General features: G+C 42.9%; 1 protein-coding gene across 1 annotated transcript; it reads right to left on the bottom strand.

Annotated features, from left to right (window-relative positions):
• Positions 1 to 912: 912 nt before the first annotated feature.
• CD83 (CD83 molecule) lies at positions 913 to 13771 on the bottom strand. Its single transcript, XM_036378776.2, has 5 exons — positions 13729 to 13771; positions 13466 to 13596; positions 3053 to 3269; positions 2841 to 2944; positions 913 to 1094 (listed from the first exon to the last, which is right to left on the bottom strand). Exons 1-5 carry the CDS (start codon positions 13769 to 13771, stop codon positions 936 to 938), a joined length of 654 nt encoding a protein of 217 aa, XP_036234669.1. The 3' UTR covers positions 913 to 935.
• Between the last annotated feature and the right edge of the window lie 6698 nt (positions 13772 to 20469).

Below are 20469 nucleotides of genomic sequence, written 5' to 3'. Positions count from 1 at the left end.
GCTAACTTAGTACATCCCAAAGACATGGTTGGTTGATTTCTTCCAAGACATGGAAGAAATGTCCTCACTTGTGTAACTTGACTGACATAAGTGTTGCCTATGTTTGGCTCCATGTTCTGTAAACCACGCAATAAATCATCTTTACATATCTTTAATATCAGAATCTTCTTCATTCTTATTTGAGATTAACAGTCTCATTGAAGCTTCCTATAGATTAATCTGGAAAATATGTCCCTATTTTTCCTGCTGAAATAAAAAGTTTATTCAGTCCAGAAAGATTTTGAGAAAATCTTCCTTCTCAGCCTGTCACTCTAAGATTTAAGAGTGAATATTGCTTTGATCCTTCCAGTGCAAGAGCATGAAGTTACCTCTTCAGCCTATTTGAACATCACATGATGGATTGCATCTCATTTGCAGTAAAGGAACTCCATCCAGGATCAGGCTCAGATCAGAGACAGCCCTGCACACATTTCTTTTCATACCACAGCACCTGCTGTGTTTGCTTCAGAAAGGTGGGAGATATCAGTCCAGTGAAGAGCTTCATCTGCTGGCTTTGCACAGCCATGGCCTCCCTACAACTCAGTCTTCATGTTAGAAGCATATTCTTGCTCAAAAAAGGAGAGCTTCACAGCAAAGTGAAATAAAGTTGATACCAACCTCATAACAGCATTGTATCATGTTGTGTAGCTGTAAAAGTATTTTTTAGCTGACTAACTCTCAAAAGTTACCTGTAGTGCATAAGTGCTTGTCGAAGGCTTGTCCAGCACAAGCAGATCACGACAAGGTACCTGTACTTTCAGGCTGTTCTGAAGAGACCATATTATCCTCATATAATCTCTGAAGAGACAATAAATATTATCATTTATTTCCTCTCCATACCACTCAGCCATCCAGCTTGTGTTTACTGAAGAGTCCACAGTGCCATCAACGTCAGCTTACACAGAACTTGAAGTGAGCTCATTTTTGCAAGTGCTGTCACTGTTTAAATGCTGGAAAGTTGTTATTTCACGTACATTGATGAGGGTAAGCATGTGCTTCATATCCGGTCTGGTTTTTTGGTAATTGGGAGACATACTCTCTTTTCTTAGACATGTCTAAAAGAGAAAACACAAAGGAAAGCTTAAAACTGAGAATTCCTATGAAAGACAATTAAAAAAAAAACTTTTGAAGGTGTTCCTTTTTCTCTTTGCTAACCCTAGCTCATTACACCTTTCCCATTTGTTTGTCACTGGAAGCACCCAGTACCAACAAAAGTTGCTGTTTCTTGCTAAATCAATTAACTTTGTAGGACAAAAGCCTCAGTCAAAAAAGAAAATTTATATTTCATTCACATTTTCATCTCAACAGGCCTTGCATCAAGCTATTTCAAGTGCCTTTCCACCTGCCTTCAACGCAAGCCAGTGCCTGAAATATTTTCATCAAATTGTCAAAGTAAAGCTCCAGTCCTGCCAATTCACGAGTTCTAAAGTGAATGTTGAGTTTAGTGGAGATAAGGCACAATCTTCACTAAAGAAGAGGACAAGGCAACCTGTAGGAACTTAACAGGCATTTTAAATAATGAACCTCACTTGTGAGATCAGGTCAATATTAAATTTTGATGAAAGCTAGGTTGATATCTGAGACGCGGCCTCACCCAAAAGTAAGATACATGTCATTCCACCAGAGCGATTATCTTCACTACACAGCTCTGCTTTTTATAACTGCACCACTAAAACTGGGACTGTTTTTTTTTTTTGTAAGGGGAGGAGAGATTTCTGTAGAGATCTGAAATTCTTTCAGGACACCGAGAAGAATGTGAGGCATCTGTCTCTTCTGAGTGATATCCTTGCTTTCATGCTTCCATCCTAACAAATTCCTACAAGATTTGTCTCATCAAACTTTCGTCTGAATAGCACAAATTACTGGCAGAATTGTCAATCTAAAAAAGAGACAGGCATAAATTTAATTGCTCCCTGAAGATACATGGAAAGCTACATTTAGCACAGCTAATTAGATACACTCTGATCAACAGTTATGATTCATCTGCTGAGGAGCAAAACAAGGAGGCAAGTATGAAACAGGCAGCAAAAGTTAAATCTGACCTCCCAAAATGCTGGGGCTGGTTCTGGTTTGATTTTTATTACAAATGCAGCCAGTGATGCACTGTACTGGTACCCAAGATTCCTGCTACCTCTGAGCCAGGTGACTTCACTGCCACTCCACCCAAAGCATAGTTTTTCTTCTGTGGATTGAGCTTCCCAAGAACCTCCTCTCCCTTCCTTTCCCAGAACTACCACCCAGCAGGAAAGGTATGGATAAACTCCCCAATGAGATTTTTCGCCATGTATTTTAAAAATGTCTGTTCAACAAGAAAGATGCGACTTCACAAAAATGCTCATCTGAAATGGGGTTGACACCAATTTACCAGTGTGGAAACTGAGGCAAAAAGTTGGTGGACTTGGACATGTCCATCATGCCACCACATGAAGTAATTCCACAGGTGGGGAAGGGCTCCCAGAGGTCTGTGCCTCCATCTTGGACAAATGCTGTTCCCAGGTACTAAACCAGAAGACCTATTGCCATGCCCTTAAACTGATAAGTAGTTTACACAGAGTAACTGGAAGCAGAAATGAGCAGTGAGAGTGCAGGAAAATAGCTGATAGTTTGAGTTTAAACAGAGTTAGATAAGAGTGCAGTTCGCTCTCTTTGGAACTCTATCCTTGTGTACCTGAGTTTAATCATAAATTAAGTATGGACACCAAATTCAGACCAGCTGTGCTTAAGCAGTGCTAGCAGAGAAAATGAGTGGGGGTATTTTGGTTGGTATTGTTGCTTTGCTTATGAGAAAGAGAATTACTTACACAGGTAAAGAAGATGAGCAGCAAGTAAAAAATCCCAAGGCAAGTCAGCATGAAGAGCTCGCCTTTGTATTTTTTTAGTTTGTCCTCTTCTATTCCAGGGCAACCTAAAATGTAAAGCAATATGGGTTATATTGATCTGGTGTTTGTAAAATATTTTAAAACTGCTACCTTGCTGACATGGAGCATGGGACAGTCAAAGTTCTGCACTGTACCTGTTACTTTTAACGTGACTGTGCTGCTCAGGTTGCGTTCTCCGTTCTGCTCCCCCAGAGTGCACTTGTACGTCCCACTGCTTCGGCCGGTCACATTTCTGATCCTCAGTGAAAAGGAGGTGTCATTGGAGAGCTCCAAGGACCCCCCAGCTTCTTGTGGAAAATGAGATTCCATATCAAGGACTTCCCATGCTATTCCTTCACTGTCTCCAGCCATCTGGAAAACACAAATATATTTCTCTTCTTGAGCAACAGTGTCATCCTCAGTTTTAGGGTAAAGAAAATTTAAAGACGGCTTATGGCTGAAAATGCAGAGCCTGAGGAGAGGCAGGAGGGAGCACAAGAACAAATCCATTTAATATGTTCATGCTTGCAATCCAACAGTATATGGGGTTTTGCTTAAATGGACTCTATAAATAGGAATTACAGAACTATTCTGTAATAACTTCTTAAGCTGCCTCACCTGTGTGGAAACCCAGGGCACCAGGAATATTTCTCTGTCTGCTCTGGGGTGCCCTGAGCCCCAGGGGAGCACTGACTTTGACCCTCATTCATGGAGAAAGTGTCCTAGACTTCAAGATAAATTAGAATCCCCAAAAGTGTGAAATAGATTATAGAGAGTAGTGTAGGTGTATCACTTGGTGAGAAATTTAGGTTTTGGGATTTTTAGTATGTTGTGGATGGAAGCAAGATGGAGAGCACAGGGTGTCGTCCTGAGTTTCTCCTTCATGCTTCTTCTTCCTTCCTTTTCATGGGTTTGGGTGGCATTTTGTAATTGAGCAGAAAAGTCCACATTGCAGGCTCTTTGGGATCAGTTATTGGGTTAAAAGGGAAAATAATCTAGGTGTCAATTCTTAATTGGATAGTTTAGTCTTAAAAGACCTTGTAACAAGAGTCTGTTAGCCATTTTGTGCCTTGCTAATGAAAAGCTGCCAAACTCACAGTAATGAGACTGTTTTACTGATAAGAAATAATAAACACTGAGTCCGAGCACTAATTACTGTCTCAAGTGCCTTCAATCCAGACCCAGAAAAACCAGCGACTGGTACCCCCTCACACATGGACAGCAACATGACAGATGGCAGGGGTAGAGTCTGCTCTCAGTGGGCCCATGCAGAGGCCCCAGAGGAGTTCAGACCAAGAGACACAGTCCATGGGGATGGAGCAGAGGCAAGAGACAGAGACCAGAGCAGAGCAAGAGACAGCCCTACCCAGGTGCTTAGCGGTGGCCCTGGGGACCAGAGGTGCTCAGGAGAGCATGGCAGCAGGCAGGGAGGCTCCACTGCTGCCTGTGCCTGCCCTGCCAGCACACCTTCTGCCGTGCAGTGGTGACAATTAAACCTGCTCACTCAGCAAGTGTGCCACTGCACGAGGGCTCTGCCAAGCACTGGCATCCTCCCAGTGGCTCCGCAGCCCAGAGTTCTCTGTGGGAATGCAGCCCTGGAAACTGCACTTTCCTGTGCCAGTTTCTATGTAGCTGACCCCTGAAACCATCCTGCCTCTCTGGAGGAATGGAGGTTTCCCCCCACCCCACTTCCCTCCCTTCCTCTCATGACGGGAACCAAGGAACAAAAAATTGCTTTGACTCCTTCAGATTGTGTGAAGGTCACAAGCAGGTTCTCATGCACTTGGGGAGCATTTGTATGTTGAATTTCTTAATTGTAACCAGAAGAGCTACATTCCTTCGTGTTGCTGAGAGGCTGCTGGAGGAATGAAGTGTATTCCCAGAACAGTTCGTACTGCAGGGCGATAGGATGCACTGAAAATGACAATTGGCTGGGAACCACAAAGAAGAGAGAAATCACTAAGTTGATTTGAAAGGTGGAAGAAGGGTTTGAATTAGCCTGTGTCCATTCTTATTCATCCAAGTTGCTCCCTGGGATTTGAGGCAGCATGCCCTCCATAAAGGCTTCCCAAGTAATGAATTCAATCTTTCTGTGGACCAGCAGAGCTAGAGCCAGCTCATAAGTCCAAGGCTCAGCATTTCAGCCAAATGTATAACTAATGTAAGCCAAGGCTTTTTATTATTATTATTTTATTTTAATAGACACATTTTTGGGTCATATGTTGGTGCTTACTTTCTATCAGCACAGCTACTGCATCGGGGTATAACAGTTACACTGTAAGTTATTAAAATTAACACAACTTTCTCATACTGAGGCTAGGAGTATCTGGTTTCCCTTTCATGTGTTTGCAGGAGGAAAGCACACTCGAGAGTCTGGAGAGAAGCAAGGGTCTGATACTCCCTTCAACATTGCTATTTTTGTAGCCTAAATGGTGTAAAACAAGCTGCAAATTGGGGAACTTTTCAGGAACTGAGGAATGAGACTAAAGCACAAAATTTCCTTAATTGTAAAGATTCTTTCTCAGAAAGGTTTTGGGGTTTTCAGTGCATCAACTGAAACACAGAGCAGTAATTTCCTGGGGCTTTCCACACTTTACCCAGAAAGAGGGAAGAATCTTCCCCTTAATCCCCTAGTAAATTTACCCCAGCTTCTCTTTCTTACTACACTCCACCCTAAGCAGCTACAAGACAAGCAGTATGTATGGTGCTTTTCAGGCCCCAGGGACTTCCCTGTGCTACAGGGATTTAGGTATTTTCAGGCCTTGCACATTGTCAGAGATGTGGCCAGAGGAATTCCAATACCCAGGCTGGGCTCAGCTCTGGTTACAACTAGGTCAATAGCAGCTAAGTGGATATAGTTGACCTCCCTCAGATCTAATTTTTGCCACTCTCCCTTCCCTTACCACCCCCTTCCTCAGTGAAATTTAAAACTGCCCACAGGGCAATAAAGGGAACCAGCCTGGCTACCCTTTGCATTGCCCTAAATTGCAGATAGGAGGTCTGAGCTACACACAAAAAATTAGATTTGTTTAGGGATTTTTGGTTTTGTTTCTTCCTTTCATTTACTGGCAGCATAAATAATTGGTGTCTTGGGTGGTAAATGGTGGTGTGATTCTTGTGGTTGAGATCTGGGAATGAGAAAACACTTTGATCTTTCTGTATGTAATTGCAATCAGCACTGCTCCTAAAGGGTAGAACTCAATTAAGTCCATGCATCCCATGCCTGACCCTGCACTTATGCCAAGTGAGATTTTGGGTAAATGACTGAAGTTCCCTATTTCATGGGAACAGTGAGGGATAGGATTGATTATTGCCTCCAAAGCCTCCAAGGTGCTTGGCTGCTGTTGCAAGCACAATGATGGTGTCCCTGCAGACAAGACTGTCAGAATTTTGCCTTAGACGTGCTCTGTGTAAGGCAAAGCAGTGTCATGAAACTGCACTAACAACATGCTTTTCCCCAAAACAAGAAGAAAAAGTTACTTTGTGGCCTCATCTGGCTCCCTCACTTGCTGAGAAACCACTGGTGACCCACATGGGCGTTGTGAACCTTGAGTTCTTGAGTTTGGGGAGGAGGAGGAGGAGGAGGAAGGGGTCATGTGTGGGTTTAGCTCAGGGTTTGCACGCCTTTCTTCCTCCATTAAATCTCCTCCTTACTGAAGGGCGAGGGCAGGAGGCAAGGCAGTCTGCAGGCGTGCTGTGTGCCCAGCAGCATCCCAACATTTTTTAGGCTGCAGAGACATCTGGTGGCATTTTTCCAGCCTCTGCAGGCGGTGCATCCACCCCTACTCAGAGCTCACAGCGACCTTTTCTCTGATGCCTGAACCAAGACTTTTTCCACAGCAATCTTATCTCCTGTTATCTTTATAGAAAAAAACAAAACAAAACAAAACAAAACAAAACGCCCCCTCCCTTTTTAAATTCTCTACATAGCGAGTAAACATCTGAGCAAATTTGCAGAGTGCATCCTCATATCCCAGCTGTATAAAAGGAAGTCCATGAGATGTTCAGTAAGGTCATTGTTCTGCCTCTTGCTCTATTCAAGATAACCTCTTTCCCACCCCAAACCTAATTAAAATTACAAAAATGCCACTTTGCTCGCCACCTCCTGTGGCAGACTCTCTCACTGGACAGATAATTTTGCTGCTCAAGCTTCTATGATAAACCAGCTCTAAGTCATGCCAAGTGTCCTCCAGGTGATACCACAGCCCAAGGTAAATGCTGGGAGTTTTACCTAATTAATTCCACACAAGCTTAGCAGGATCAAAGCAAGCACTGCCAGAGACAGCAATCCACTTGTGTAGGGACCATCCTTTTCTTTAATCAGCGAAAAGAAATCTTTTCTTCTCACGTTTCATTTGTGTTTCATGTCCCTTACACCTCACTGCTGAGAAAACTGCAGCATGCCAGCTTCCCCTGCTCCCCACCTCCAAATGGAGGAGAAAAGGAGCATATTCCTGCTCCCATGTTTACTGCTAATGTCTTTACCAACATTCAAAAGGCAAATGATGACTTGTGTGGGGACAGGTAGAAAATTCTACTAAATCAATCTTCACAAAACGGGCCTTGTTAGCATGCAATCTGCTGGGAGTTAATTCCCCTAGAATTTTCCTGGTGAACATGGACTTGGTGGCATAATTCTGCCTATCTGCATAAAACTAGCCATTAAGAAAATGAAAAAAAAAAGCAGAAATGTGAGTTTATATTTAATGTCATATATAACTGTCCTTCAGCAACGTCTGTGGCAGACTTTCAGAAATCACATGGCAGAATATCTTCAGCAGATGCTGAAGTGAGGTGATCCTTAGCCTCTGTTCAGTCCCTGCTGAGACACACCCTGGAATGCTGGCTTCAGTGCTGGGCTCACAGGGCAAGACAGATCCAAGGGAGTCCAGTGAAGGGGCACAAAGATGGATAATATCTTGGAGAACCTGACATGAGCAGAAGGTGGAAGAGATAGTTCAGCCTGGAAGAGACCAGGCTCAGGATCATCTAATCAGTATTGATTTAACCTGATTAACAGAGGGCTAGAGAAACTGAAGGCAGACTCTTCTCAGTGGCCTTCAGAGACAAGAAAAGAGGTAATGGGCACGAGCTGAAATTAGGAAATTCCTCTTAAGCAAAAGAAAACCCCTTTTTACTGTAGGGGTGGTTGAACACTGGAATGGGCTGCCCAGAGAGGGTGTGGAATTTCCACCCTTTGAGATACGCAGGACTAAACTGGACACAGCCTTGAGGACACAGCTCTAGTTGTCAGGTTTTAGTGAGTTTAATTGAAAATTATTCTAGTTCTCTAAATCTTGGAAACACGTGGTCTAAAGGGGTTGTGATTTGCCCACAGATGTTCTCTAATCAATTGACTGAATCCTATTAAGTTTCTCCTAGCCTGGAGCTTTTTGGTAAGAACAGTGGATATTGAATTGGGATATATTTGATTGAAAATACAGCTGAGCTGATATATTTCTGTTCTCTGACTGTATGAATTATGAGAAATAGGTAGAATGATTGGGCCCCCAAAATTTAAGTGCTCTTCAGCAAATGTTTCTTTTTCAGAGAACAAAAAACAAGGTGGCAGAATGAGGAGGAGCATTTTGCTCAGTTCTAGCTGGCTAGGTTTTAGCTATTGTTTTGAAAACTGCTTCAGCATTATATGGCAGTACCCTAAAAATGGCAATTCACCCCTGCTGTAATGCTTGCACCCAATTAATCAATTAATATTTATCATGAACATGCGTAAGTGAGCAGTTCTCACACTAACTCATTCTCTGCTCTCATTAAATAACTTTTCTCATCAAACTTTTCCCACACTAAAGTGCTACACTGTCTTCCAGGTAAATCAAAGTGCCAATATAAACCACTTTTCCCGTAAAGAAAACTTTTATTTCAGCAAAAATTTTTGAGTTCCAAAACTGATGTCAGTTTAAAGGTGGAATATATTAACATCAGATTATTTTTGGTAAGGGTGAGATAATTGCAAAAATGTTTTTGTTTAAAATCATACCAGGCATAATGGCCAAGTTGAAATTTCTGACTGTTATAGAGAGCTAGAAATCTACATAAGGCCAGAAGGAATTTATTTTCTGAAGCAAAATATATGGAATTCTGGCAATGCCCAATAGCCAACATATAATGAAACACAACTGAGCTGAAACTGCTTAATAGGTGTGTTTTTCAACACAAAAAAAATGCTTCCACATTTGATTAGTGCTAATGGTGCATCCATATGGTTCCTATACAATGTCATGTAGAGATACCAAAGTTAAATTTGAAAATAACAGACATAAATTGTGGGCACATGTGAGTGAAGTCTGAATGTTCTGTGCTGTAAAAAAAGGGGGGGAGCAGGGGGGAGATGAGGAAAGAAAATCCAAAACCCAACCCCAAAACAACAGTGAAGGAACTATGTGTGACACATGAGCCAGCTGGAAAAGCCCTTTGACTCACTCACATAGACTAAACAACTAAACTATTGTTTAGTTGATTTGGCTTGGTTTGATTTTTTTTTTTTTAGCTAAGGGCATCCAGCCTTAGCTCATGCCAGACAAAAGCATTGTTTTGGTCATGAAATCATTTCAGCTGGTCCCTTCCTGTCTAAATCATTAACGTGATGAAGCTACTTGGGGATGAATACATGTCTGAGAAGCACTGGACTGCATTTCTCTGCATAGGTTAGAAATCCGGCTGAAGCAATTTAGCAAATATTTACCTAAGCTAATATATCACAGCTATGCTCTTTTAGCAAAAGTAGTTTCCTTTGAAGGAAGGTGCAGTCAATATTATATGTCTAAACTGTTTATTCTTATTTCGTAATATGACTTCCTCCTCTTATTCTGCCACAATTTTATATTTTTCAAGGAAGTGCAATAAAGTTGACAGATTTCTCTCCACTGAAGCACAGCTTTCTTTCCTTGTCCTCAAGACTTATTTTAGATTAAGATTCTTCTGGCTTTCACATGAAGAAAATAGTGTAATATCTACTGGGACTTCATTTGTGTGTGTTTAAACTTGATTTTCAAACTGGATATAAAGTGATAATTATGAGGGTCTGTGAAGTGGTTCTCATTTTCAGTGTACTTCACAAAGAGAAACTGTTCAGCGTTCAATACCCTACAAGGCAGAAAGGTAAGTAAAGTTTCATTACTCAGATTCTTGTCTAGTAGGTGGGCTGTAGAGATTCAAACCAGCACTTCCATAGACAATTCCCAGTGCTTAGGCTAAAAAGACCTAGTTTTCAGTCCTCAGCTGGCAAACTTCCACACTGCTCATATATGGGTTTATGACTTGCAGGTTGCCCAGCACTCCTAATACACATACCACACTTTAAGACTATCATAATTATGTATTCTTTTCCATGGCACCATACTGAATGGAAGGAGAGCTGCACCAGGCTGGAAGAGGACTTGGTGCTCTACCTTCTCCCCAGTGTGTTCAGCCAGCCTACTTCATATATTTTTAAGTAAAAATCATTTTGTCTGAGCTGACTGACTGTGGTCCTGATTCTGCACAGATCTACTTACACAGGTGACTTCCTGCATGAGGATAATTAGCTACAATAATCCTTGATGCACAGGAGGTCAAACACATCCATGCCTTTTTTTTGCAGTATGAGACATTAGCAAAAGCAAAGGAATTGAATGCAAACCTTTTTTTACACCCAGTTGGATTTTGACACCAGAATATTAATGCCATTATAAAATTACTTCTCTATACAGCAAATACTTTTAAAATACAACCTTTTTTTAACAGATTGTAACAAACTGGCCCTTATTTGGTCTGAGCACACAGAGGTGCCCGTGGGAGGGAGTGGTTTGCTCACAGAACATTCACCCTGGGCAAACGGCTGCACAAGCAGCACCATAACATTGCCACCATCATTTTTTTAAAGTAGCAGAAGCAAAGGTTAATTGCTTGCATTTACTTCACAGTTCAAAGTGACCTCATACAAAAGATTTCACCTAACAGCTGCTTGAACTTTACAGCTTGAAATTTCATACAATTTGTTGGAATTACCTTTTAATTAGTCCTTTGGGGTTATATGTGGTGTTTATTGATTAATCCTTCAGTAGTTGTTTTTAAATAACAGAGTAATTACCTGTGTTGGGTAGCCCAGCCTCACTCCACCATTCCCTCACCCTCCTTTGCAGTGTTGAGTGGGGACAACAGAACAGAGCCAAAGTGTAGAGAGGGGAGGAGAAAGATCTTCAAGCTGCTGCCTATTTAGCTAACCCCATAAGTAGAGGTATTTCTTGTTCAGCACAACACACAGAGCCTAGATTGCTTTTCCCCATGGAGAGTCAGGCTTTTTAGATTTGGAGCTCTGCTTTTCCTAATATGGCTGCAGCTGTGGCTTGGGCTGGCGTCACCGCCTGCCTGTCGCTACTTCCCACCTCTCTCATGGGATAAGCAAACAGAAGACTGCCATCCACAGATGGTTGGTGCCATCAGCCCCTGAGGACTGTGGCAAGAGCTGACAATAGCCAGACTTTTGCTACTGGTTGTGTCAGCAGAGAAAATAAGTGTGAGGTTCTGTCATGCTGGACACTGGAAAACCAGTCTTTTCCTGAGCCAAGCAGCTGAAGCAGGAAGAGCAAGGAGACCATGGAGGGAGTGAGGATTATAGGGACAGGGCAGGGGACATGCAGTGGCAGTCTAGACTGTGACAGCATGACAGATGCAAGGGAAAGCAGCACCAGAGAGGGCCCCCACAAAAGGCATCATCAAATACCACCCTCCTGTGCATGTGCAGTCATTTTGTGCCCAGGTGGAACTGCAAAGAGCTACAAGGCAACACAGAATTGGGTTTATAGGCTTTCCTTATACTTCTTCATCAGGGAATGGCTTTTGGCTGCTGTCTGCTGCTTGGCCCTCCCAGCTCCCACTGAACTTGGAGAAGCACGTGCTTCTGGAGTATCCCCACACTTCAGCCTGTTTTTGTTTTTGTTGACTTCCAACACTGCTATGAGGGAGACTATTCTGGGGTCCCATCAGCCTCTCTGTTTATTCCTCCTGACCCCCTACCACTTCTCAACTCTTCCAGGTCCACCAGACGGCATGGTTTGCCTTCCATGAGCTCTCCGCCCTTCCCAGATACTGGGAGAAAGGGAGCCTTCAATAATTTGCACATATCTGGTTGGAAAATATAGATCCTTATCCAGTTTTTGAGGCAGAAAACAAAAAAGAATAAGCTGATTCATATTCCAAATCCCATAGTAAAATTCAAGAAAAAGCATTATTCTCTCCTCTCTGTTTACCACCTGCGCTTTGTTCAACAGTTTGGAAAAAGATGCTGCACTTGGTGGGTTGGCAGTCAGATGTTCCCAACAGCTCTTGTGAGGTGGAGTTGTCTGTAGGCAGATGCTCACTGTTGTACCAGCAATGAAAATCAGATGCATTGCAAGTTTCAACCTCGGAAGCTGTATCTAATGGCAAACACTGTTTGTTGGTTACTGTAGGAAATGAGTATCTGACCGAACTGCTAAGAAGCCAAGGCTGTGGCTTCAGGTTCCGGCAGAGATAAATTAACGGTTTTCAACACCCATAAATAAGTTTTTTTCCTCTTCTCTTCCATTGCTCTACTATCACATGGGAAAGTAATTCAGCTCTGTAACCCACAAAATGTTTATTCTCAGTTTGATTTTTCCACTATTATAACAATCAAGAGAGTTGACATAACAGGTAAGAAGAGGACCACCAGGAGTGGCCCATGATAAGCAGCAGGAGCATATGGCTGGGAGTGGGGAATGGAGGAGAACAAAACCTTCCTTTTTTCCCCCATCAATTTGGCTCACACCATAAGCTGAAGCTCTGCACTGAGGTGCAGATTTACAGTGCCGTACAGTCAACAGCTGCCTGTTCTGCCACTGGGCAATTCTACCTCTCTTAGAAATTTCATCTTGGTAATGTTGAGTGGGACGTTTCTACCCATTAGCTGATTGATTCCTGTAACCCCTCTGTACACAGCAGGGCTCTCCTGCTCTGGAGAGAGAAACTCTGAATCAGAGCAGCCAAGATGCAATTTTTACTTCATGACTGCAAAGAGATAACTCGGAATTTCTAGCTCTCCATCTGCCTTCTGCTCACACCCTGCCCTCATGCCCACCCCACTAGTCAAATCTTCCTAAAGAATAGCAAGTACTTTTTCAGTTCTTCTATTTCAAAGAAAAAATCATCTCCTGTTTTCAGGGGATTAAACAAGAGCAACATCATTGATGTTGCGAGGCTTAAATACCATTTTTTTGCTTTGAAGAAAATCCTGGAAGACTCCTCTTTGGAGTAGTATTTGGCAGGTTGTACATGGGGCATCACCTGAGTTTTGATCCACAGAAGCCAGCAATAATTAGATAGAAAGCAGGCCAAGAGCAATTCAGGGAATCATGCTCAAATAGCCTATCTCCAATGACACAGAAAAGGCCTGTTCCCATGGTCAGCTCAAAGATTTGCAGTGCTGCCTTCTCTCTGCTGCACTAATGGGAGGATTCCTCTGCAGAAAACAACTCATTTTGTACAAGACAAGCCAGTATCAGGTAGGAAAGCAAAGCAGACTGCTCAAATAACTTAGACTTTTTTCTTACTTTATACCAAGACACTGTCTGGTAGGAGATTGAGGAGTCCTGAAGAGCTTTACAGGGCAGCACCACGTCCTCAGCACACCTCACAGCAACATCTGGGATCATCACAGAAGTCCCACAGATCAAGCACCAAACTGCAAAGCACAGGTACACATCACCTTTAAAAGAGATTGCTTACACAATCCTTCCTGCCTTCCTTCCCAAAACATCTCCCCACAAAACAAACATGAAAGACCAGAAGGAAAATTGCAGGACTGCCCACTTACCGTTGCACAGGATGATGAGCAGAGCACAGACTCCCAAAGACATGGCTTTTATGCTTCAGATGACAGAGCAGCAACAGCGTGCCTCTCTGCAGGATGGACTGTGAGATCAGAGTGAAGCTGGGACTGCTTCTGGAGTGATATTTCTGAAGGCAGACTGGGGAATCCCCCAGACTTATCTTGAGGATTTCGTCATAGGGAAAATCCCGACGTGTATGAACCAAGGCTCCTCCCCTTAAATCTGTGAGGTCACTCCCATTTCTGCAAACACTTGCAGTGATAGAAACTCATCTCCCTTTTTTCACCTTTTTCTCCCCCTCTGTACTGATCTGAACAGAGTTAGGTTTGACTGAGGGGCGCTGTGGGTTGGTGTGAAGGCCATCAAAACCAGCACTCAATGAATCTCTCTTGAGTGACAAAATGTCAGGGGAAAGGGCTTGCCAGCCCAAAATCCCCTCTCAGCCTTCTCTCTGCAGTTCTAACAGCACAGTGTCAGTGCAAAGGTTGACCTTACGATGTGACATTTCTGAAATCACATTTAAGACCTCAGGTCACAGCACCACAGAACACTTTGACTTGGGGCTAAGGGCGAAACAGGAATTATCAGCATGGCTGAGCCAAACAAACTGTGTTTCAGTAGAGCTACACATTTAACTCTGCAGGCAGGCACACATGAGGTAGAACATTATCTCTTCTTAGCATATTTTCTCATTTTCTAGGCAAAAACAGGCATTTTGAGTGACATAACTTTACAAATTATATGCTGGAAAATTTCATCTTGGAAATAGTCAAGGCAGCTCCCAGAAGAGGAACCAACCATTTGGACATCCCCTCTAGATATCTGGAGGGGGAGGGGAAATCCTTTCCCTGTGATCTGTGAGAGCTGTTTACCCCTTGAGAATTCTTGAGGAAGTCCAAGGTCGATTACAGAAGCATTTACAAATCCTGAAACTGAAAGTTGCTGATGTTATTTTTGGAAAATGCTTGTGGCTGCTGTCTTTAGGCTACTGAGATCATGATGGAGAGAAGCTGTTTAGGAGAGGGGGGGTTAAGATTTGATGGGTGGAGAATGTATGGTCAGCTCCTTTTGAAAACCAGGGTTCTTTTGAAAGCCACTCCAGTCTGGGCATCCTAAATCCAAATCATGTCTAGAAACCTTTGTGAGGACAAGTCAGTTTGACAAGTCCTCACCATGCTAAAGTCCTACTCAGAGTCCTACTCAAATGAGTGAATGCTGTGGGTGGGTAACACTTTTGGAAATTCCAGTCTGGTTCTGTGAAGAAAGTCAAACAGCAATTTCACTGGGGGCCTCACTGTTGAAATAGCCCACTTATTTTTAAAGCTTTTTGCTTCTATCTTCATTGACCATAATGGTAAATATAACAGGCTCTAAGCTTTATTTTTCTCTTTAAGTTTTCTGATTTCAATGACCAGGACCTCAATCAATTACTGAGAAAGTACAAGTGAAATATAAAACCCAGTGGACCTCTTGAGAGTGAGAGAAAATCACTTTTTCCTGTGTGAAATAATAGAGCCCTTGAGAAGATAGAAAGGGGGGGGGGGGGGAGTCTGCTGAAGGAAATCTTAGAGAGAAGAGGGCTCCAGTTAATATATTTCACATCTGTTCTTCGCTAAAATGATGACTTTTCTGCCCCCACGAGTCAGTCACACATCAAGCCCATCTCCAAGAAGGGCACTCAGCATTCACCCAAGGGCCTCTTTCTGTGAGTCCTGCAGAGCTACGTGTTTACCCTTCATAAACCCATCAAGAGCCACAACCTTTCTCTGTCTCCCTTTTCATCATGAGGAAACCTCCATGAGCAAACCACAGCAAGCTCCTGTCCCTGCTGTGGGTCAGTCCTTCCCCTGGTGGCCTGGCCAGCAGCAGCCAGGGTGGCTGTGGCAAGCCTGAGCCTGGAGTCACAAGTTTGCCCGCAGGGAAGTGCAATGAAGGTAAGTGTAAAGGACCAGGCTGCAGCACTGGGAAATGTACATGCCACACACACACTTGCCAAGAAGATGTTGAACAACATTCTTCCTCAGTTAGTTAAAATACTGGACTCTTAAAAACACATGGGTTTTCCCTCCAGGACAGGCATAACTTCAAGCAAAACAGCCCTTTTCCTCCAAAAGTATTTGCAAGCTCAGCTGCTGTTCCAGGGCACACTGCGTGAAGCAGGAGAGCAAGATATAAAAAACAAAAGCTGAAACTCCCTTTGCTAGGGAAGGAGAAATAATTTGGTTTCTAAATTTTCCCTGGCAGGGATTTTTTTCTTTAGGGAAATTTTGAACTGGGCTGTACTTTCCATCCTAGCTTTTAATATTCTTTCTATGGTTTCAAAGATCAAGTCTATTGTCTCCAGAGCCTTGAACTTGCTTTGAGTTTCACTGAGCAGTGGAAGCAATGGGAGCTCTGTGGCATGGGTCCGGGTGTGGGAGTGAAGAGGTAGTGATTGCCTGTCAGCCTTCTCCACGAGAAACACATCTACATCTTTGAGGGTCCTCAGCAACTGCAGGAGCTGTGCAGTTACATGAATAAGTGGAAGTTTATCATGAAATGCTCTGTTCTGTTGGCCTAGTGAGACCTGCCTTTGTGCAGGGTGTCCTGTTGCCTTTTGCTCTCCTCCCCTGGCCTGCAGCACTCACCACAGCAGCGCTGAGCCCTTGATCTCACTGAGGAAGGAGCAGCATCTGCTCTGCTGAGTGCAGAGCTGCACACGTGACGACTGACATTAGCAAGCAGTGTGTAAAACTGCTGCCTTCTGCCCACCTTTCCCTTAGCAAGGGCGCTCATTTGGATCCTCATCTTTGACCCAGCTGCTGATTTTCGTGAATTTCATAGACACTTAATTCTCTTTGAGCCTCTATCCCTCTGTCAGTTTGATAGAAAGCAGGTTCAGAACATACTGGCTGATAGACAGCCAGATGGTATGATCACAGAAATTTCATTCTCTGTGGGAAATGAGGCTATAAGCACAAGGATGTGGGATGGATTCATAGGATAAGGTTAAAAAGTCAAGACTGTATATTTTTTTTCACTGTTGATAGAGCCTTGGAAATGCTGTTCATGGACTCGTATCCTGTTTCCTCAAACCAGGTAGGTACTACATCCCTCATCCCTAGTGGAGCAGAGTTTTCCTGATTTCTCACTCCAGTGTGTGCAAAATATTCTCACTCCAGGCTGCAAAATATACAAGAATGCTTATTTCATGTGTTTTCTCCCGGGTGCTTCATCAGGAAGCACAGCATTTAAGAAAACCCAGAACCTTAGGTCTCTACAAGGAATACAGAGCTCTCCACAATGAAGGTTTAAAGGTTAAGACAAAGGTGTCAAAACAGCATTTAGCATTTTTCTCAAGGCACAGATTTTTCTGTATTTAGGATATGATTATCAAATATCATTTGTTCCACCTCATTTAAGCTCCTGCTGTGAATAAGGTCATCCACGTGCTTCATGTCTGTCGTAAAGTCTCTGGTGAAGAGGGTTGTTTATTATTATTAATCTCCTGTGCAGCAATAAAAATTGTCTGCTTCAGTTCAGCTAGCAAAACTGGAAGCCTTTTGCTATATGTTTTAGCAGACAACTGTTTTTTAAATAATATACTGTGTGAAACGTTGCAATGTCAGCTATGGAACAGTGACAGAAGAATCCACAGCCACAAAAGCAGAGCAGGCATGTATTTTTAGGGGTCCAGCAGAGCTGCAGCCACAGCATGTATTTTCCTGTCATGCCTTGATCTTGATGCTGCCCACACCAGCAAGTAAAAGCAACTGAGACTTCCCAGGCTGCAGTTAATGAGAGGTATGTAGATTACTCACAAACTGGAGTGAGGAAAGTTTAAGGACAAGTTCTCTTCTCTGCCCCTTTATGGCAGATGTTGGGTCAGGGACTGCCTTTGCTATTTAAACAGTAATGATCCAGCAATATTGAGAAACCAAAACACTGGAACTGTGACCTGGTGGGGAGAACAGAGCTTTGTACTACAGACTGTCTGCTGCTGCCAGCTCAATAAATAACACCCAATTAATTATACACAAACAGGCAGTCCTCTGAAATGCCTGGACTTTGGAGTGAGCCATTTGAGATGTGCCAGCCCTGTTTGTCAAAGTAGGAATTAAGCATACTCAAGTAGAAATTGAAGTGCGACCGAAGGAACAGATCCAAAATGGAGGCATCCAGAATCAGAAACCTCTTTAAATAGTGTTGACCTGGGATCTTAGAAATTGCCTTTAGGCAAGAAGGGAGCAAGAGATTATCACAAGTCTATACACGAGACTGTAAGAATGAGGATAAGGCTATACTTAAGCTGCACCTAGTCCAGCATCTTTGCTGTTTGCAGCAGCAGGCAGTGAGCTGTCAGGTAGCCAAGCAGCCCAAGGTGCTGTATTCAAACTTCAGTATCCACTGGAGATACACATTGAAATCTCATTTTTAACAGGGCCCTGGATCCTCTTTTTTCATCAGTTTGATAGATGGTGCTTGTCTCACCAGGCCTGGGGACATCTTGCAGAGAAATCTTTGCAGATTTCAGTGTACTCTTCATTGCTTGCCCTACATGTGGGGTCATCCCTGCTGTCTTCACCAGAAGGTAAAGAGCAGATTATTGCTTCTGACATTTCTACTCAGTTGTCTCCATATAGTCCCTGCATTGTAGAGGTTCTCCTTGGATCTTGCATCTCCTTGCTACACCCAGCTGGGCATTGTTTTACTAGAGGCTTAAGTTCAGCATGTCTGCCCCTAAATCATGCTGTGGAAATGTTTACTCCTCCTGGAGCTCCTCTCTATTCTCTTGCCTGGACAACTTCCCTAGACACATTCTATGGGACCTCTTACACTGGAAGAAGTTAGGGATCCCAGTAGGTCACCTTGTACTCCTAGCTAATTCCATGGCCCACAGGGAATGCAAGTCAGGAGCTACTCCTGGGAGCAGCCTGTGCTGACAGCAAGCCTTACAGGATGCCCTGACCATTGTGTGCCATCCAGGGACCCAGCCATGTACACACACCAACTGCGCCAAGCTGTGGCCCCTCTCCTGGCATCTTCCAGACTTCTTGTTTGGTTTTTTTTTAATACCTTCCTCATCTGTGGTCCCTCTGAGTCATGGGATTTCCTGATCAGCTTCCCCCACCATCCCCAGCAGAAGAAAGAGGAAGCCTCGTGAAGAGTGCTGGTGACCATGGTGCCTATATCCATTCCCTTTTCCTCTGAAGTCTGCCCGCACAGCATCAGTGAAAACTGTCTGCTGGCTCCTCGGATGCTTTCAGGGTGGAGTGCATCCTCCTCTGGTTGCCTGTCTGTACATTCCTGACCTTTTGATATTGATTAGCCTTTCTTCCTTCCTTTGCTGTCTCTCATGATCATTTGGCTTTCTCAGGCTTTTTGAAGAGCATGAGATGAGTGCAGACATGGGCTGACACCTCAACAGAATTCTCATCTAGTCTGAAACGAGTTAAGGCAACTCTCCCCTACTATGTGTAATAACTTTGTGCCTTCACCAAATTGTCTACTCACCATATGCCCTCTTTTTCAGTTCATTTATAAATAGGTTAAACAGCAGGAGCCCTAGAACAAAACCCCCTCAAGCATCACTAGAGACCTCCCTCAAATGTGGATGATGGCCATTTACCCTCCTTTTTTAATAGTTTATTCACATGAAGGCTTCTTCTGTTGTCCCATGATACCTTAATTTCTTTCAGACTCCTTACTGATGGACCTTTATATCTTCAGAAATTGTTGCTGGGTTTCTATATGGATGACCTTGTTGTGGTTTTCATTTAACTTGCCAGAGTTTATGATCCTTTCTATTTTCTGTTCTTGGACACAACTTCTATTTTGTGAAGAAAGTCTTCTGCTTCTAATAAATTCCTTTATCCTGCTGTTAACTGTGTCAGCTTTACTTTTCCAAAGTCTTTGTCCATACACAGAGGAGAGAAAAAATATATTCCTACACACTCTGTTTAAATAGCCACCAGGCAAACTTTTTAGTCTTTAGGCATCCATTTTAGCTTATTTTAAACAAAATTCCTTGTTCTTACATAATTCTATTGCAGTCTGGGCTTTTTTTTTTGTTTTGTTTTGTTCCCTAAGTATGTTGAGCAGGGGCATTTTGAACCAGGTTCAGCATGTTGCTCCAAGCTAATATAAAAGTACCTTATTTTGTATGCCCTTTCATGCAGAAACAATATTTTCATTTTATGCAGCATCAATCCCCTGTGTGACATTTATCCAATATACAAGTAGGAAATTGATACCTGCCGCTATGGTTGCATTTCTTGCTTTGTCAGCAACTCCAATCTCTCTCAGCATGTAATAGATACAGACATTTGATTTAATGCTAATATGATACGGCATATTTCTGACTTAGGCCAGAAATGTCAGGCTATATAGGTTTTGAGCCACTTGTAAACAAAATTAGCATGTTACTTTGATTTGGCACAAAGGTTTCTCTAATATATGTTACCACTTCTCTGCTGCTTCTGCCTCCTCTGTGTCTATTTTTATGCTTTGTATCCCAATTCTAAAGCACCTGATCAACTGTCTTCTTCCCATCCAGTTTCTGTTTAAAGTCATCTTGTTTGTTAGACCTCTAGCTTTCATAAAAAATGCATATTTGCTTTTTCTTTTGCTATACTATGAGATTCTTCTTGTTTGGTTAGTCTTTGTTCTCCCTTTTAAAATGTCACCAAATTATTGTTATTCAGCAGAGCATAAAGTTTTCCTGACTACCTGCTCTGAATATGTGC

This window comes from Molothrus ater, chromosome 1 (genome assembly GCF_012460135.2).
Source record: "Molothrus ater isolate BHLD 08-10-18 breed brown headed cowbird chromosome 1, BPBGC_Mater_1.1, whole genome shotgun sequence".
NCBI classification, from domain to species: Eukaryota; Metazoa; Chordata; class Aves; order Passeriformes; family Icteridae; genus Molothrus; species Molothrus ater.
This window is presented reverse-complemented; position numbering and strand designations above follow the sequence as displayed.

Bases quoted from the DNA above. Each gene is read 5' to 3' on its own strand.
- CD83 (XM_036378776.2), bottom strand. From the start codon at position 13,771: ATGTCTTTGGGAGTCTGTGCTCTGCTCATCATCCTGTGCAACG. The intron at 3,270-13,465 runs GTAAGAAAAAAG...TGTGTTTTCCAG, and splicing joins AGACAGTGTCTTGGTATAAA to ATGGCTGGAGACAGTGAAGG. The intron at 1,095-2,840 runs GTAAGTAATTCT...TTTCTCTTTTAG, and splicing joins TGCTCATCTTCTTTACCTGT to ACATGTCTAAGAAAAGAGAG.